Source organism: Alosa alosa, chromosome 10, assembly GCF_017589495.1.
Source record: "Alosa alosa isolate M-15738 ecotype Scorff River chromosome 10, AALO_Geno_1.1, whole genome shotgun sequence".
NCBI lineage: Eukaryota > Metazoa > Chordata > Actinopteri > Clupeiformes > Clupeidae > Alosa > Alosa alosa.
This window is the reverse complement of record NC_063198.1, coordinates 17,609,704-17,626,246: the sequence shown is the minus strand read 5'-3', so window position 1 is coordinate 17,626,246 and position 16,543 is coordinate 17,609,704. Positions and strand designations below refer to the sequence as shown.

Sequence of the window (16,543 nt, the reverse complement as noted above, 5' to 3'; positions counted from 1 at the left end):
TAGCTAGGTGTGTTTCATCTAAAAAGTCCTGCTAAACTAAACATCCAGTTCAGGGATGAAATGAGCACATAGACTCGGGGAATAGGACAGATGATGTAATATTTTGGATGCCCAATTCTGGGTTGCGTTGTGTAGTGCAGTTGTCCTAGACTGTGTGTGTGTGTGTGTGTGTGTGTGTGTGTGTGTGTGTGTGTGTGTGTGTGTGTGTGTGTGTGTGTGTGTGTGGGTTGGTGCGCACGCGTTCAGTGACTTATTCACCAATGAGTCAGCTTGTTCCTGGTTGTAGAGCAATGGCTGTAGGGCTCAGAGACATTTCATCCACTCTGACTCACTGCAGCCTTCTAGGAAGTTAAACAAACCAACCCCCTACTGCCGCTGCTACTGCTGATGGACACTGCTACTAGTGGTTTGGCCCTTTCTGCAGCCTCAACTCTCATCTGCCCTACCCTGACCTGCTCTCTCGCCCTTCACCATGGGTGCTTGTCAGAGATTGAGTGGTCACTCTTGCTCATACTGTGTATCGAGTGTGGTCAGTTTATCTGTGTTTGTCTTTTTTTGGATTTCTTTTTACATTGTTGATTAAAAACAAAAGCAAAATTGACCAAGGCCGGTGATATTGAAGGAGACAATTTCTGGTGATGGGATGCCAGTGTTGTTGATGACTTGGCTCAAGTCTCCTGTGAGAGAATACATTGACTCTTTCTCAGACTCCTGTCTCCTTTCAGACAGACAGTAATAGATATCATTGGACCGCACGACTCCTGAACAGAGCTGGCCCGGATCAGGTCTATGTCTTGAGCCGTGCCAGTCACAGGACACGCAGCTGAGCAGCTCTTATCTTCTCCAGAAAACAACAGATGCTCAGCACTCTATTCTGTTTTGTGTGCGTGTGTGTGTGTGTGTGCGTGCGTGCGTGCAGTAGGGGGTTGTTTTTATTAGTCAGAGATTCTGTTCTGCACCATATTAGCCACAAACATCGGGCACAATGGGCCAGACCAGGGCTGTTGTCCCAAAAGCATCCGTATGTGCTGAGCATCATGGCTAAGCAGAATGTGTTCAATATGTTTCAGTCATTTCAAGTCTGTCATGCATGGCACAATGAAACTTTTGGGACATGCATGACGGTAATCTAAGAGCCAAATTCGTAACAAGACGAAAGCATTGAAGAATGTTGCAGAAAAGAGGTGAATATCAATGGTGTAAATTGATTGTTTAAGACATACCCCAGTATTGAATTGCATCACTGCAAATGTTTAAGTATTGAAAACAATCAAATAGTTTTGCAGTGATTTCCATTGAATGAAAACGTAGTTCCAAGTATCTATATGTTTACAAAATGGCTGTGTATCATTTGACATTGTTATTTGTACATGTTGTAACTATACAAATCACAGCATGTGAATAGGATAATGTTGGACTTCTTTTGTCACTATTGGGAGGTGTAGGCTATTGAAGCCGGCCACTTCGAGGCACCTGTGCTAAGCTAGGCTAGCGGTGGATGCAGGCAATCTGTTCTGCCAGGTCGAATAACTATTTCTGGTTTATGCTGGTCTGTGGTTAGGTCAGAGCCTGTTTGTCTACTGTACAGCTTTTGATGACGTAAAGCATCACGGCAATACCTCCAATGGTTGATGGCCACTTACCGATTATTGCCATTTTACCGTACTGTTCATTTTGAACAGGCATTAGTGTGTTTACTCAGAAGGAGTGCTGTATAATTCCACTTTTGATTTCCATCGTATGTTTGGTCTTGAATTTGATTTAGTAGTGGTATTAAAAGGTCTCTAAAAAGTCTTACATTTTACTTGTTTATACCTGTAGACACCCTTTTATTGTATGCATGTGTACATGTGTAGCGTGTATGTGTGTGCGTGTTTATGTATCTGTTGTATGCATGTACCGGTATGTGTATAGCGTGTACAGTATATTGTGTTTGTGTTTGCTGCGGTACTAATGGGTTCCCATGTTTCTCTCTCTCGTAAAGACATTAACGTGCATAGAAAACACTATACACAGATGTAGTCTTTTCTGTGAGTGTAATCTTTGCTCTGTTTGTTCATGTGTTGTGCGTTATACTCACAGAGCTTTCCCCTTTCTTCCTCCTTGTATGTCTCTCTCTCCATCCATTGGTCTCTTCTCTCTCTCTCCCTTCCTCCCACTCTTTTTCTCTCTTTTCCTCCTCCCTCTTTCGTCCTGCTGCCCGCAGTGCGCGCTATGGGAGTCCTAAACGCCAACTGCAGTTCTACAGGTACCGCTCTGCTTTCTGCTCTCTGCTGTGTGTGTGTGTGTGTGTGTGTGTGTGTGTGAACTAAAAAACACTTATCTGTGTTGAGTGACACCTGCAAAACCCTGTAAAAGTATGGACGTATGGTAATTTTAAATTCATGGTAAGTTTATAAATGCTGTTTCACTCTGCAGTTATCAATATTAGTAATTCCAGTTTGGTCAATTCAAGCCAAAATGATTTCAGCGCCTCCGTGTGGGCCATCATGGAGGATTCCATATACCTGCTGTGTCATATGTTTTTTCTGCACCACATCCCTGGCTTAAATGTTCATGACACACTGCAAACAAACAATTGTCTCAATGAAATGCTAACACACTAGTGGTTCTTTGTAAAGCTACATCTTGAAAGACCTACCACAAACAAACAAACAAACAAACAAACAAACATATGACTGCTGAAGCTGACACCTCCCCACACTGTATGAACAATTAACTGATGTTGAGTCAGCTTGGATCAGTAATGCCATGGAGCTTCTCTACTTCCCGTGTCATCGCTGAGTCTCTGTCCCAGTCCAAACTGCAACTGACTCTTCATCTATACATTCTGAACCAGTGATGCCCTCAAAAATGGCAAGCAAAGATAAACTAAACAAAGATAAAGCTGACCATTTTAACATTTTTATCATTTGATTTGAGTTCACTGTCAAGGTCCTCACTCTGAGGAGGCAATACAGTACACACCCTTTCCTCTCTGTACTCTTGTATTAGGATACAAGGATACAAGGAAGTTTATGGTCACATGCATATAGTTACTGGAAGTAAGAAATGCAGTGAAATTATGTCTGGTGTCAGCCTATTTGTGCAAAGTGGGGGGGGGGGGTAAAAAATGCAGTAGAAGAGGGGTTTTGGGGGGGGGGGCACCAACAAGGAGCACCCAAGAGCAACAGTGGCAAGGAAAAACTCCCTTACCAAGGAAGAAACCTTGGGCAGATCCACGGCTCAAGGGGCTAACCCAACTGCCAGGGGTCTTGGTGTGTGTGTTGGGGGGATGACAGGGGAGATGGGATAGTGTGCTGTGTATGTGGGGAGAGGGCAGTGTGCAATATGTGTGTTGGAGAAGCTTCCTCATGAGACAATGTGCTGTGTATTGGGGGCAGTGTGCTGTAAGTACAGTATGTTGGGGATGTGTGTTGGAGATGTGCAACACATCCATACACACACACACACACTCACTCACTCACTCACTTTTTCTCTCTCTCTCTCTCTCTTGCTCGCTTGCTCTCTCTATCTATCCATCTATCTCTTTCTCTCTCATATATACACACACACACACTTTCTCTGTTTCTCTGTCCCTACTTATGGCTCATAGTGACGTCTGATATAATATCTTTATGGCGGCGGGTGAATTTGTAGAGTGCTGATGGGCTCAGTAAAAAGCCTTACTCTAGCGGGGTGTCTGGCACTAATGAGTTCTCTATTGAATTTTGATTTCTCTGCCATCTCTGCAGATTTTTTCTCTCCTTTTAAGCTCAAAGCGTCGGTCAGCCCCACGTCCAAGGGCTGCCGACATCATCAGCAATCGATCAGCACACATATTCACACACTTACAAAGTCTTTTTCTGAAGCGTATGCTCGCGCGCGCACACACACACACACACACACACACACACACACACACACACACACACACACACACACACACACACACACACACACACACACTACTAGTACTACACATTTCTACTTTGACTGAGTATCGGGGAAAGGCAGCTTTGCTGTTTTTCCATCATTCTGTTCAAGATGTAGGGATGTGTGATTTGCAGGATTAGTTTTCTGAAACCTGACTCTAACTGTTATTGTAATGGTCCTCACCTCCACCTGTCTCTGTCTATCCCGCACTTTCTTGTTTGCATGTGAAAGGTGATGGACATAAACGCCTTCCTTTCATCTAAGTGCGTAGTACACACATTGATGAATTCCAAATACAAACATTTGCTCTACCACACACAACCACAATGTGCTCCTTAGCCTATCAGGCTGTTGGTTCATGTGCCATTGCTCATGCTTTAAAGCGTACCTCTCGCCAAAATGCAACCTAGGGTCTTTTTGAGAATGTACCCGAGTCAAACTTTCATTTAGAAGCATAATTAGGATGGAAGCGCCACTTTTAAGATTGACCGTATTGTCGTTTTTGGGTCAGATGGCCTTTTCGGAGTGCCAGGGGTTCTACTGTTCCGCTATTTTTAAAACACTAAGAAGGCTCAACACAACATTAAACTTTGCTCAAAGTATCACCAGGGTCTTGTGTACAAAGTATACTAAAAAGAAAGGTTTGGAATAACTCACTTTAGCAGTTGTTTTTTCCGCTCGCTGCCATCTTGCCAAAACCTTTCGTTTTTTTGGGGGGGTGCACTAAGGCAACACTAAAATGTTTTGATTTTGCATGTGTTTTACTGATGGACGAAAGTTTTGCCGTCAGTATGTAAACGTGATGACACAACGTGAGATCATATTTATTTTTCAATCGTCTGACATTTTCGCACAACAAATATGGACTTTATGCAAATCTTTTATGTATCATTGCTGTGGTTTCTGTAGTGCTTTCTCTTTCAATTGCACAAAAGGATTGTTTTTATCTCATTGCAAGACATTGTGTCCATCCCAAACACACCAGTGTAGATGGATAAACAATATTTGAAGGGATTACTCTCACATATGTGCTAAATTGAAAAAGCTGTTTATATCTTGTCATTGGCTTTCGACCACAGTGGTCTTTGACATTCCAAATGATTCCTTGAACTTCCTGCACTAATTGTTCTTGAGAGGAGAGCCATCTCCTTGACTGTGACTCCAATTGGCTGTCCAGCTGTCCGTTGCAGTGGTATCGACTGCAAACATGAATATTTCATCCTCTGAACCCCTGTGTCCCCCCCCCCCAGAGAGGAGAGATGGTGGTGCCAGTGTTTGTGTGGTTGGAGATTTACTGTATCTATGACTTTCAGATAGAGATGGAAAACTGAGCACCGAGTGGTCATGCAGGCCCAGTCTGTGTGAATTGGTGTTAATTGGTTCCCGATGAGCATGCAAGCGATGTAGCTTACATGAGGTTATGTCATGGGCAGAGGAACCTTTGTAATCATTATCGACTAACTAGGAGGAACTGGCATAGATTTTCCACAGAGGGGATTCACAAGGCTAATTCACATCAGGTGCTGGACTAGTCCTACGTAGGAGATGTCCATTAGTTCACTTAGCATACACTGTACAGCACTGCTCTAGTTAGTCGTAATCATTGATGTGTGTGTCTGCATTGAATTAGGGCTGGGACAACGCGTCGACGTAATCGATGACGTTGACGCAAAAAATACGTTGACGCAAAATATGCGCGTCGATTCGCCAAGTGTGCTGCTTAATATTTCAAATTTTACACCTTCAGTGTTTTCCATACGTTGACTAATCTGTGGCTGGGCGCCACAAAATCAAAACCGGCCAGCACACATTGATGTTCTATGTTGTACTATTTAAATTAAAGATAAGATAAAATAATTTCATTGAGCTGCACTTTTTACTCACGCAGCCTTTCCTCGCCCCGCCCGCTCTCTCTCGTAACGAGCCCGCTGCTCCTCCTCTGCATGTGCAATTAACCAGAGGCCGTTTACGAGACATTCTCTGATTTAACAAAATATTCACGATTGTTGAAGGATTGTAGTTGCCACATATAAACACTGCATAGAACAGGGGTTCCACGACAGATGTTCCATGACAAGGCCCCCCAAATACCACTAGGTTCTGGCCAAGGACCCCCTTGATGTGTTATTAAACCCATTGACAACACTACGGCTAAAACACATTAAGCTAAACCTAATAATTATTTTAGCCACAAGCACTTCCAGAATGGAGCGCACAGTGTGAAAAAACTGCATTTTGGGGCTTTCTGCTATATGAGAGCTATCATTATCATGGAAAATATAATGTTCAGATATGTGAGACATTATTATAATGGCATTGTATAACAACCCTCATAGTAATAGGTATATTTAAACAATTTCAAATGTATTTATTTGTTCCTTTTATTTTTCCTTCCAACTTGCTGAGGCCCCCCTGGCACCCCCTCGCGGCCCCCCAGGGGGCCCCGGCCCCCACTTTGAAAACCACTGGCATAGAACACAGTGGGCTAAATTGCTATTAAATCCGCTTAGCATCGTGACCATGCTGCGCAAATTTGTTCAAAACTGCTGCGTTAAAGTAAATTCTGCTAAGGTCTTATCACAACATAGTACATTGAGGAGACTAAACTAAGTTAAGTTACAGTATGCAATCAATCAGTAACTCAAAGCTAACGTTAGAATACTGTTTGGATGTCAAGTTTACATGCTTACTTACAGCTGCTTGTATTTCGTTACTCATGCAGGGCTCATTTTATAATTGACTCTGAATGTTTGCAAAATCCCGATGTAAATGGAGGTGTTTTCCAAGACTCAAAAGTGCTTGTCCCAAGGAGAAGTACGAACCGTTATTTGAACTAACTACGTAATGAATTGCATCCACACATCAGCAGCCTTTTAACTGTGTTATGTTAATTGCAAGGATTCCTCACCTAACGCCTTAAAATGACAGGCACTCAATTAGACATACACTAGCCTACTGAACTTTATTGAATGCTACCTCTGACTAAGAATGCATTACTTTGCACTTGTATAGTCTTTTATTTTGGAATCTTAAGAGCAATAAACATATATTGCAATGTTAAAGAATTCATGTTTAATTAATTCAGATATGTAAATAAACATGTATAAGTTGCTATTAGTCAATTAATGAGGAGATAATCGATAATCGAATCGAAATCGAATCGGACTGAAAAAATGAATCGTTAGATTAATCGATGCAATCGAAAAAATAATCGCTAGATTAATCGTTTAAAAAATAATCGTTTATCCCAGCCCTACATTGAATGTTGAGTTAAGAAGCAGCTTAGGTCATTGTCATTAATGTGTTCAGTGGTTCAGATGATGTGTCTGCACTTGATGTGCAACTGTGTGTGTGTTAGAATGTGTATAGTATGCTTCTTTGTATAGGTGTGTGAGGGGGAGTGTGTACGGATCTATATGTTCTCACATGGGTATCATTACTGCCTGTAGTGCCTCTTAGTATCCTTTCCTGTGGAACAACAATCAAAAGCTTTTAGTCCAAAAAGCTTCCATTAAATAATTTAGGCCTGATAGTATTTGCTGTGGCTAGCAAAAAAAAAAAAAAAAAAAAAAAAAAAAAAAAAAAAACAAGCTTGAGACCCTTGAACGCCATAAATGGATTTTCTCCATAGATTCCAATAGTGATGGGGTGTAGACAAGGACAAGGGCGGGGTTGCAGGGATAGACCAGGGACTGTGTGTGTATTAGGTGGTGTGTGGGTTTGTGTGTGTGTGTGTGGGGGTGGGTGGGTATCACTTCCTCTGCTGCACTAATTGGTTTAGATGCATCAGAGTAAGACACTCCCAGTTTGGGTGGAGGGGAGTGAGGCTGCCTGCACGACTGTATTTATAAGAGCACAGGGCCACCAGAAAAACCTCGCACATGAGCCGACCTCCTACAAACCGGGTGAGTTTCGCTAAAAAGTAAATCTGTGTGGGCCGGTACGGGTTTGTTGTGTGTGGGTGTGTGTGTACTGTATGTGTGAGAGAGCGTAGGTGTATAAGTGTGTGTGCAGGCATTTGTATTGGTCAGAGGTTTTTTTTTTTCCCTTTTAGTTTGTTTTTTCGCTTGGCATGAATTGCTCCTGCATGGAGGTGCACGCTTGCGGGCCTCGTACCCTACTCACCCTGAAATTGGCACCCACCCTAGGGCTGGTTCTTATTGGACGAGTGGCCCTTTTCCCGATGTATGCTGGTGATGATGGAGGTTGCTGGCCATCTTCGCTGCACCCTGAGTCTGCCGGACTTGACCTTACCCAGGACCTGCAATGTTGATGATCATCTATTCGTTCTCTAGATGTACAGTATCTGGGTAGCATCAATGCTGATGGAGATTCAAGAAGACATGATCCTTGATGAGAAGACGAGTTTTTAGACGAGTTTTTAGTTTCTCCGTTTTTTAATGTACTGTAGGAAGTGAATAGTTTACACCAGTGTGTGTGCGCTTTCAGCTTTCCAGCAGTTTCCACTGGACCTAATATGCTCAGGCAGTCCAACAGTTTAGCTGAGTGGTGCTGAGGCTTCACCTTCACTCTGTGGACCCTTAAGGGATCAATACAGGCATTGTGATGGAGCCTTCAAACCTTCAGCCTAAGCAGTAGCATTGCCGCTTACCGCTAATGCAGCGGGTTAGCCGCGTGAAACAGATTACCGCTTTTAGCCAGTGTCAGCGCAGAGCGAGGCTGTGTAGATAAATAAGGGCAGATTGCTGAATGACTGAGCAGAGGAGGATGCGTCACCTAATTGGTATTAGAATTGATACTAAATGGACATTGGATGAAGTGTGCACAGCTAACAACCAATTAGCCTAGTGATAGCACAAGGGCTGTGTTACAGGTTAATGTGTGCGCTGAAGTATGTCCTAAGATAATGTCTTAACGTGTCTCAGGATCGATTATGAAGCAAGTGAGAAGGTTTGGGGCTGATGCAACAGAGAAATAGGCTGTTCATTTTGTCACTACCATTGTATTGTCTACCTTTACAGTTGGACTAAACATAGTTTTGAAATTGGCATCAATTTAGTAAGGATAACTGTCTCAAAGAAAGTAGTGTGACAATACAGATTGTTGTGAAGTAGTTTAAGTGCATGTTAGGAGTTAAATGTATTAAATGTAAATGTAAACAATGTATTATCCAAATTAATACTGGATTTTGATTTTATATTTATATTGATCTGGATTTACGAGGGGTAGTGACTTGTCCATAGACATGTGTATCACATTGTTTGACTGTCTCCAACCCTTAAGGTAGATATTATACACATTGTCTCCTTGTAGAGTGCTTTCTTGTCTCCCTTTAGATATCAGATTATCTACTATGGTGCTTTTATATGCATTAATATGGCACATTATATACTGTATAAGTTAATATGGTGCATTTAAAGTATATCTGCTGGCCCCTAGGTGTAGTTCTACTTCCTGTTTGAAATATGTTTGTACCATTAAGCCAGATCATGATTCCTGTTAGTGGAGTAGAAGTGTGCTAGTGTCCTACATCAACTATGGAGATCATGCACTGATGCATTCATTTCCCAAAAACATTTGTGCCAAAATAGGTGCAAAGCTGATATTCCCTCTCCTACACCAAAAAGTGCTTTGGATTTTTTTATTATTATTATTTTTGAATGTCAACCGTAATTAGAGATTAGTCAGGTAAGGGTTACTGAATTAACTAGAGGGTATGGGGCCTGTTTTTGAATCTAAACGGCACCCTTCAGTGATAATACTGCTTTTTTTTTTTTTTTTAAAGAGACAATAAGTCTGAGATGCAAACAGCTATCAATCCCTTCCATATCCATATCAACTCATCGGAGAAGCTTAACTCTATTAGTTACAGATTGTGACTGTATATTTATTTAAGCATTTAGCTGGCGCTTTTATCCAAAGCGACTGACAGATACCAATTGCCGGGGCCAGTCACCCTGGAGCAGCTCGCCGTTAAGTGTCTTGATTGTGGGCACAACAGTGTCAGCTTGGAATCGAATCTGTGACACTTGTGACAATATAGGTCTGAAGAAGAGGAAATGCTTGCAATCCATTTTGTATTAAATGAATTGTATAACAGCAGACAAGTATCTGTCCAGTTGGCTTTTTCACCATCAAGGTTATTTTTCACCAAGAAACCTAGTGTTTCCTCATGGGGCAAAACATCATAGCAGCGGCCTTTTTATATTGCCTGAGCATGTTCCAGTGTAGTCCAGCAGGTGTCAGCATTGGCTCACTGCGTCTGTCTTTTGTGGAGTATGTGTGTCAGCAGCAGTGGGGATGGCTGAAGTGGCCATTGGTCTGATTGAGTGTCAGCCAGAACCCGGCTGATTTCTCAGGGCATCGCTCTGTTTCCATCAGCCCCGCCACCCCCCATCTCCTGCAGCTAACCTCTCAATGATCCTCTTCTGTCAATGAACCTCTCAATGATCCTCTTCTTTTTTTCCCTTTCTTTAACCCAAGTGCTGTGTGTGTGTGTGTGTGTGTGTGTGTGTGTGTGTGTTTGTGTGGTATGTGTGTGTGTCTATGTGTTGATCTGTTCATGGCAGGATCCATAATCCCCTCTGCTGTTGTTATGCCAAATAAAACACCTTGCATGCATAGCCTGTTTGCGCCTCCACGCACACACGCACACACGCGCACACACACACACACACACACACATACACACACTCCCCCTATCCATTCCCCACCTGTTGACTGGTTGCTTCTAAAAACCTGTCCTCTCCTTCACCTTAGCACACCTGTGCATCTGCCATTGGATCCCAGAAAGAGAGAGAGAGAGAGATGGAGACGGTGGAAGAGAGTCAGAGAGCAGACTTAAGGAGAGAGAGATACAAATAAAGAGAGATGAAGGAGAGAGAAAGAGAGAGAGAGAGAGAGAGACAGATGTAATGGAGAGAGAGAGAGAGAGGGATCTAGTTACAGAATTGCACAGCTCCCTACTTTTGGGGCAGTCTCTCTTTCTCTCTCTCTCTCTCTCTCTCTCTCTCTCTCTTTGCCTCCCTCTTCTCCTTCACTCTCTCCTTCTCTCCTCCATCTCTCCCTCCCGAAGGCAGGTGCTATTTAAGGCTCCTCCTGTGCCCCACTGGCTCCCAGCTCCGTGCTGACCAGCCCCAGATAGCCCTGCCTGCCTGAGCCTGCCCCCTGCCCCCTCCATCCCCGTGCCTGCGTCTGCCTGTGCCTGAGCCGATCTCGCTTGGAGTGGGGGAGAGGGAGGAGGTGAGAAAGAGGGAGGGAGGGAGAGAAGAACGGAGGCTGGGAAGGGAGGAGTAAGTGAATGTATGCATGAGAGAGAGAGAGAGAGAGAGAGTTAACTGGAGAGAGTTGCAGAGAAGTGTGTGTTGAGAGGGAGAGTGGCGTAGAGAAGGGGAGTGTGTGTGTGTGTGTATTCAGAGAGAAACAGAGTGTGGAGGGAAAAACTAGTGTGCGCGTGAAAAAAGAGAGTGTGTGTGTAAAAGTAGCGAGGTGGTGGTGGTGGTGTGTAGTCGTCCGTCACGGTCATGTTTGCGGGTGGCTATGCCGGTGGCTCCACGTCCATCGGCCGCCACCAGTCAATCGGCGGCCATCTCCCCTCCGACAACCTGCAGATCCCCAAACCGCCGGGACCCGGCAGCGGCATCCGCAAGAGCAGCAGTAGCAGCGGCAGCGCCGGTGCAGGAGGAGGGGGCAAGATGCTGTCCATGTCCTACAGTGATAGCATCCGCTCCGGCATCAGCCGCTACCACTCGGAGCAGGGCCTCAACCAGCCGCCGGTGGCCACCGCGGCGACGCGCCTGGCCGAGCAGGCCGAACAGCAGCGGCTCCGCGAGCAGCGCCTGGCCGCCCAGGTCAAGAACATGGAGGACTTCCTCATGATGAACTGCCTGGCCCTGGAGGAGTGCGTCTCCTTCCGGACGGGCATGAAGTACAGGTAAGGGGTAGAAGCCAGTGTCCGGGGGGCATCGGGGCGGTCGAGCTGAGCAGTGAAGCAGCAAATGGCGCTTCAAAGGGCGCTTTAAGTACCTAAAACACTCTCTCTCTCTCTCTCTCTCTCTCTCTCTCTCTCTCTCTCTCTGTCTCTCTCTCTCTCTCTCTCTCTCTCTCTCTCTCTCTCTCTCTCTCTCTCTCTCTCTCTCTCTCTCTCTCTCTCTCTCTCTCTCTCTCTCTCTCTCTCTCTCTCTCTCTCTCTCTCTCTCTCTCTCTCTCTCTCTCTCTCTCTCTCTCTCTCTCTCTCTCTCTCTCTCTCTCTCTCTCTCTCTCTCTCTCTCTCTCTCTCTCTCTCTCTCTCTCTCTCTCTCTCTCTCTCTCTCTCTCTCTCTCTCTCTCTCTCTCTCTCTCTCTCTCTCTCTCTCTCTCTCTCTCTCTCTCTCTCTCTCTCTCTCTCTCTCTCTCTCTCTCTCTCTCTCTCTCTCTCTCTCTCTCTCTCTCTCTCTCTCTCTCTCTCTCTCTCTCTCTCTCTCTCTCTCTCTCTCTCTCTCTCTCTCTCTCTCTCTCTCTCTCTCTCTCTCTCTCTCTCTCTCTCTCTCTCTCTCCTGAACCTGCCAATACTGCTGGGACCTGAGCTATGAAGCACAGGTTAGCCCCGGAGAGGGAACGGGAACTCTGATCTAAAGCTAGTAAGCTGTCTACCTACAGTAAAAAGCATGTAAAAACCTTGTAAACACCACAAGTTGGCAATACTGTTGGCAATGCCTTGCTGTGAAAGCTTTTTTTTTACATTTTCTTGTGGTGAACCTGAACTACAACACTACATAGTGCTTTACCTGCTGTTAAGAATGATCTGTGTGTATACCTGTCCTTCAAATGACCATCACTGAAGGCTTCCTCGACAACCAAGCAATTGAGTTGTCCTCAGCTAATGTGAGTCCTGAAATGGTGATGAGGAGTTCTGGCTGAGTGGCGTGTTTCAGTTTGTTTGGCGTGTTTCAGTTTGTTTGTGATGAACCACAGCAGGTTCCTATCCCCCTGAGCTCTGTCAGTACTATGGACCCCTGAGTGAATGGTGGGATGACAGCACAATAAAAGGATAATAAAGGGAATGAGTTGAGGGGTTTGGAAGGTACTGTAATAGAGAGAGGGAGAGAGAGCGCCTGGCGGTTTAAGTGTGTGGAGTTGATGGGAGGTAGTTAATCCGGTCGGTATGAATTTCTTGTGACACAGAGCTGCACTGCGATATGTAGTGCCACATTTTTTTTATTGACAACTGAATCTGGTGGATTATGTTAAAGCAAAACGTCAAATATTTATACAAATACAATGATATCTATATTTATGTTTATGGTTCTTTGTTCGCAGGCACTTTTGTCCAAAGCAAATGAGGTGACCCCTTCCCATCCTATGCTGCTGTGTGTTCGATATCAGGATAGTGTATGAGTGGATGTCGTGAAAACGGCTCTTTTTGGGAGTGAGCCGAGAGTGCAGGAGGTGGGGAAAGTGCCATTCTCAGGGAGCGGGAACAGACCTGGCCTCGGACAGATCTGGCTCAGAGTCTGAAGGTGCAGAGTCTGCGAGCACACCGCTAGTTTTTCTAGAGTTGTGTTTTTCTTCTTTGCCTTATGTGCTGTTTTAAGCAGTTTTCTGTTGATAAAATTTCAACATTAGCGCTCGCTGTGACACACTTGTGGTGGAGTTTCTGCTGTTACAGCTGCTTTCAGCTGGTGTTCTATCTCTGGAAAAACAACTGCTGCTGACGCCAGGCCAGGTGTACTTGCAAGTGTGATCTACTTGGGTGTGTGTGTGTGTGTGTGTGTGTGTGTAATGTAATGTAATGTGGCCAAATGTGAGTTCAACCCTGATGGCAAACTGGTTCAGAACTGAAACACAGCTGTTTTGAGTACATGTGTGTGTGTGGTTGGTTTTTTCACATCATGATTCTCTTACAATTTTATATTAGGGATTCATGATTGTGAAATTCTGGGCCAATACTGACGTTTAAAAATACAATTTGGTCAATAATTGATACCAATATGTTCTATTTGTTTGTTTACTTAGTTTTTATTGTTAGTTATATCATGTAGTGGGAAATCTATAAATTGGTCAATGCCCTGTTGGGTGCATCCCTAATAATCACCCTTTTTTGTTACTTTGTTACTTTTTTTACCTGATAACCTACAGAAGTAAAGATGCCGTAGATGTACTATATTAGCACATACATTTTGGAGGAAAGAAAGGGAATGCTCTTTCTAATGCTTCGCAAATCTGATATTGAACATAAAACAGTATTTTTGTTTTGCATTTTTGGTTTAAGAGGACATGGGTAGGTTGACCTCTGTATTTATACAGAGCGGAGTGATTTGCATGCAACACTTTTTGTCACTTTTGGGAGCTATAGGCTAGTTGGTTCTGACCATCTCATTGAACTATTCTCATTGAACAAGGGGACCATGTGTGACCTTTTTAGTTGTTTAAAGTTGTTTAGTTGTTGTAGTTTTTTAAATCCTGCCTACAGCCTTGCTTGCGTGTTAAGTGCATTTTGATTGCGGTCACAGATGTTGCCTGCTCTTCCAAACAAGTTAAGTAGGCCCCCCCCCCAACTAAGACTCTGCCATCATGTCTTGACTGACAGTTATGATAGCATGTTATAAAAGTAAAAGCCATTACAGTAGGTTGTAAGCTTTCTAAACCGCCTGTACTCATTTTGTCCATTTCCTTCATCTTAGCAGAACTTCAAGGCCATGAGGCTTGCTTGAGTCTCACGGTTTTAAGCTAACTTAGTGGTGGTGTTGTGCATAGTGCATAAGGATATGTGGAAGAAATTCATTATGTTTTCCATGTCATTTGTTCAAATAAATGCTCAAAAGCCTAGCAACTTCAAGAAAATCTATCTTGGATTGTAGGAGATAAGTGTCTTGTAATTTAAATTTCTATGATTTTGGTAAGCTCACAGGAGTGACAATGAACTACTGTATCTCCAGATGTAAATGGTTGCGTCATATTCCATTAAACCCAACAGTAGGCTAGACCTGCCTAGGTATGTTAGCAACACAGGGTTTGAGAGTGTGTGTGTGTGTGTGTATGTATGTATATGTATATATATATATATATATATATATATATATATATATATATATATATATATATATATATATATATATATATATATATATATATATATATATATATACACACACACACACACATATATAGAACAAACAAATTCTGGGAATTCTGAAGGTAGGGGCGAGCTACCTCGCTGGTGTGTTTTATTTGGTCATTGGTTAAAATATAATGTAGTCTAGGCTATGTTTTTTTGCACAAAATAGCCTCTGCTAATAAATGTGAACATTTATCACAAGCAAACACGATTTCCTGTGAAATCCCTGTGCCTTTAACGTTGGAAACCTGGAGAGGAATGAACGGCAGATGTTCAGACTTGCGTGTACTGATCATTTGATTTATTTTGCGGCGACGCTTAACTTAAAAACAGAGGCGCCGCACTGCTGCTGAATACATAGTAGGGGAAACACTGGTTTGTGTGTGTGTGTGTGTGTGTGTGTGTGTGTGTGTGTGTGTGTGTGTGTTTTTGTATGTGAGTGTTTTTAAAGATGATCGAGGGCCACTTGTTGTAGTGTAAAGCACAAATAGAATGACAGAAACACAGAACATAGAAACACATGCCAACCTAGATTGCCTAGATTGGCATGTGTTTATGTATTTGTGTAGGTTAGAGTTCATATTGTGGAGACAGAGCGAGTTTCCCTCTTGTGGATTTAGCCTCGTACTAGACTAAAAGCCTTTTTCAATGGAGATTTTTATTGAAGTTTTGTTTTAGTCAAGGCCTAGGACCTCATCCGTGCGGGAAACCGGCCCTTTACATGCATTAATTAGAGACAATATTGTTGTACTGTCTCGAAGAAACATGCAGTTTTGCCCTAGTAAGAGTGAGCTGCTTTCCCCCAGTCAGTTGTCCGGCTGCTTTGAACCCACACTAGCAGCCCACTGGTTTATTTTCATCATCTAGGTCGGACCGTGTGCGAGTGTGTGTGTGTGTCTTGAGTGAACGTTTGTGTGACTGTGTGTGTCTGTGTGCACATGTGTACACAAAACAATACAAGAAGAAGGGCAGATCTGTCTCACGGGCAAAAACTATAATGAGTTGGGTTTGTTGTGCGTGAAAAAGTTGAACTCTCAAAATGGTGCCACCCAGCCCTGCCCATCATCCCCTGACCTCACCTGAAAAACACCTGTGTCCTCTTAGTTTTGCATGTACTGTATGTGTGAGAGATGTTAGCTTTGTTCCCTATATTGGAGTTTGACTGTGGAGCAGGTCAATCCCCTGATAAGTGCAGATTGGCTGGATGTGAGCGTGGACCCAAATCAGGACCAGGTCGTTCCCATATTAAGCCACTCTGTACTAAGAATATCAGATTGGTCTATTCCAGTGGTTCTCAAACTTTTTCTTTCATTCCCCACTTTGATCAAGGGGGCATTCTCGAGCTCTACCTGTCCCTCATCGCTCTAAGGAAGTGGTAGGTCAAACTTAAAATTGTCAAATTTATTGAAATAATGACAAGTTCTAAATATATCCTCTTCAACAGAGTTAAAATCAGCTGGTGCTGCAGATATAATAATAAATAAATACATAACACACATATTTCTGTTTTCCAGCAACATGGGAAGCATAGGCCATTTTACAGCATTGTACAATATATTCAATGAAATACCA

General features: G+C 43.4%; 1 protein-coding gene across 6 annotated transcripts in view; it reads left to right on the top strand.

Moving 5' to 3' along the window:
• Positions 1-16,543, top strand: part of kcnab2a (potassium voltage-gated channel subfamily A regulatory beta subunit 2a) — a 137,161-nt gene that overhangs the window by 49,666 nt on the left and 70,952 nt on the right. For 3 of the 6 annotated variants that reach the window (XM_048255925.1, XM_048255926.1, XM_048255927.1), the window contains exon 3: positions 2,207-2,248. The exons of 1 other annotated variant lie outside the window; for it this stretch is intronic. In XM_048255925.1, the coding sequence (XP_048111882.1) occupies positions 2,207-2,248 (42 nt within the window). Of the gene's footprint in view, positions 1-2,206; positions 2,249-7,757; positions 7,821-11,486; positions 11,810-16,543 lie in introns of those variants that run through there. 2 more of the 6 variants (XR_007194940.1, XM_048255923.1) reach the window with 2 other exon arrangements.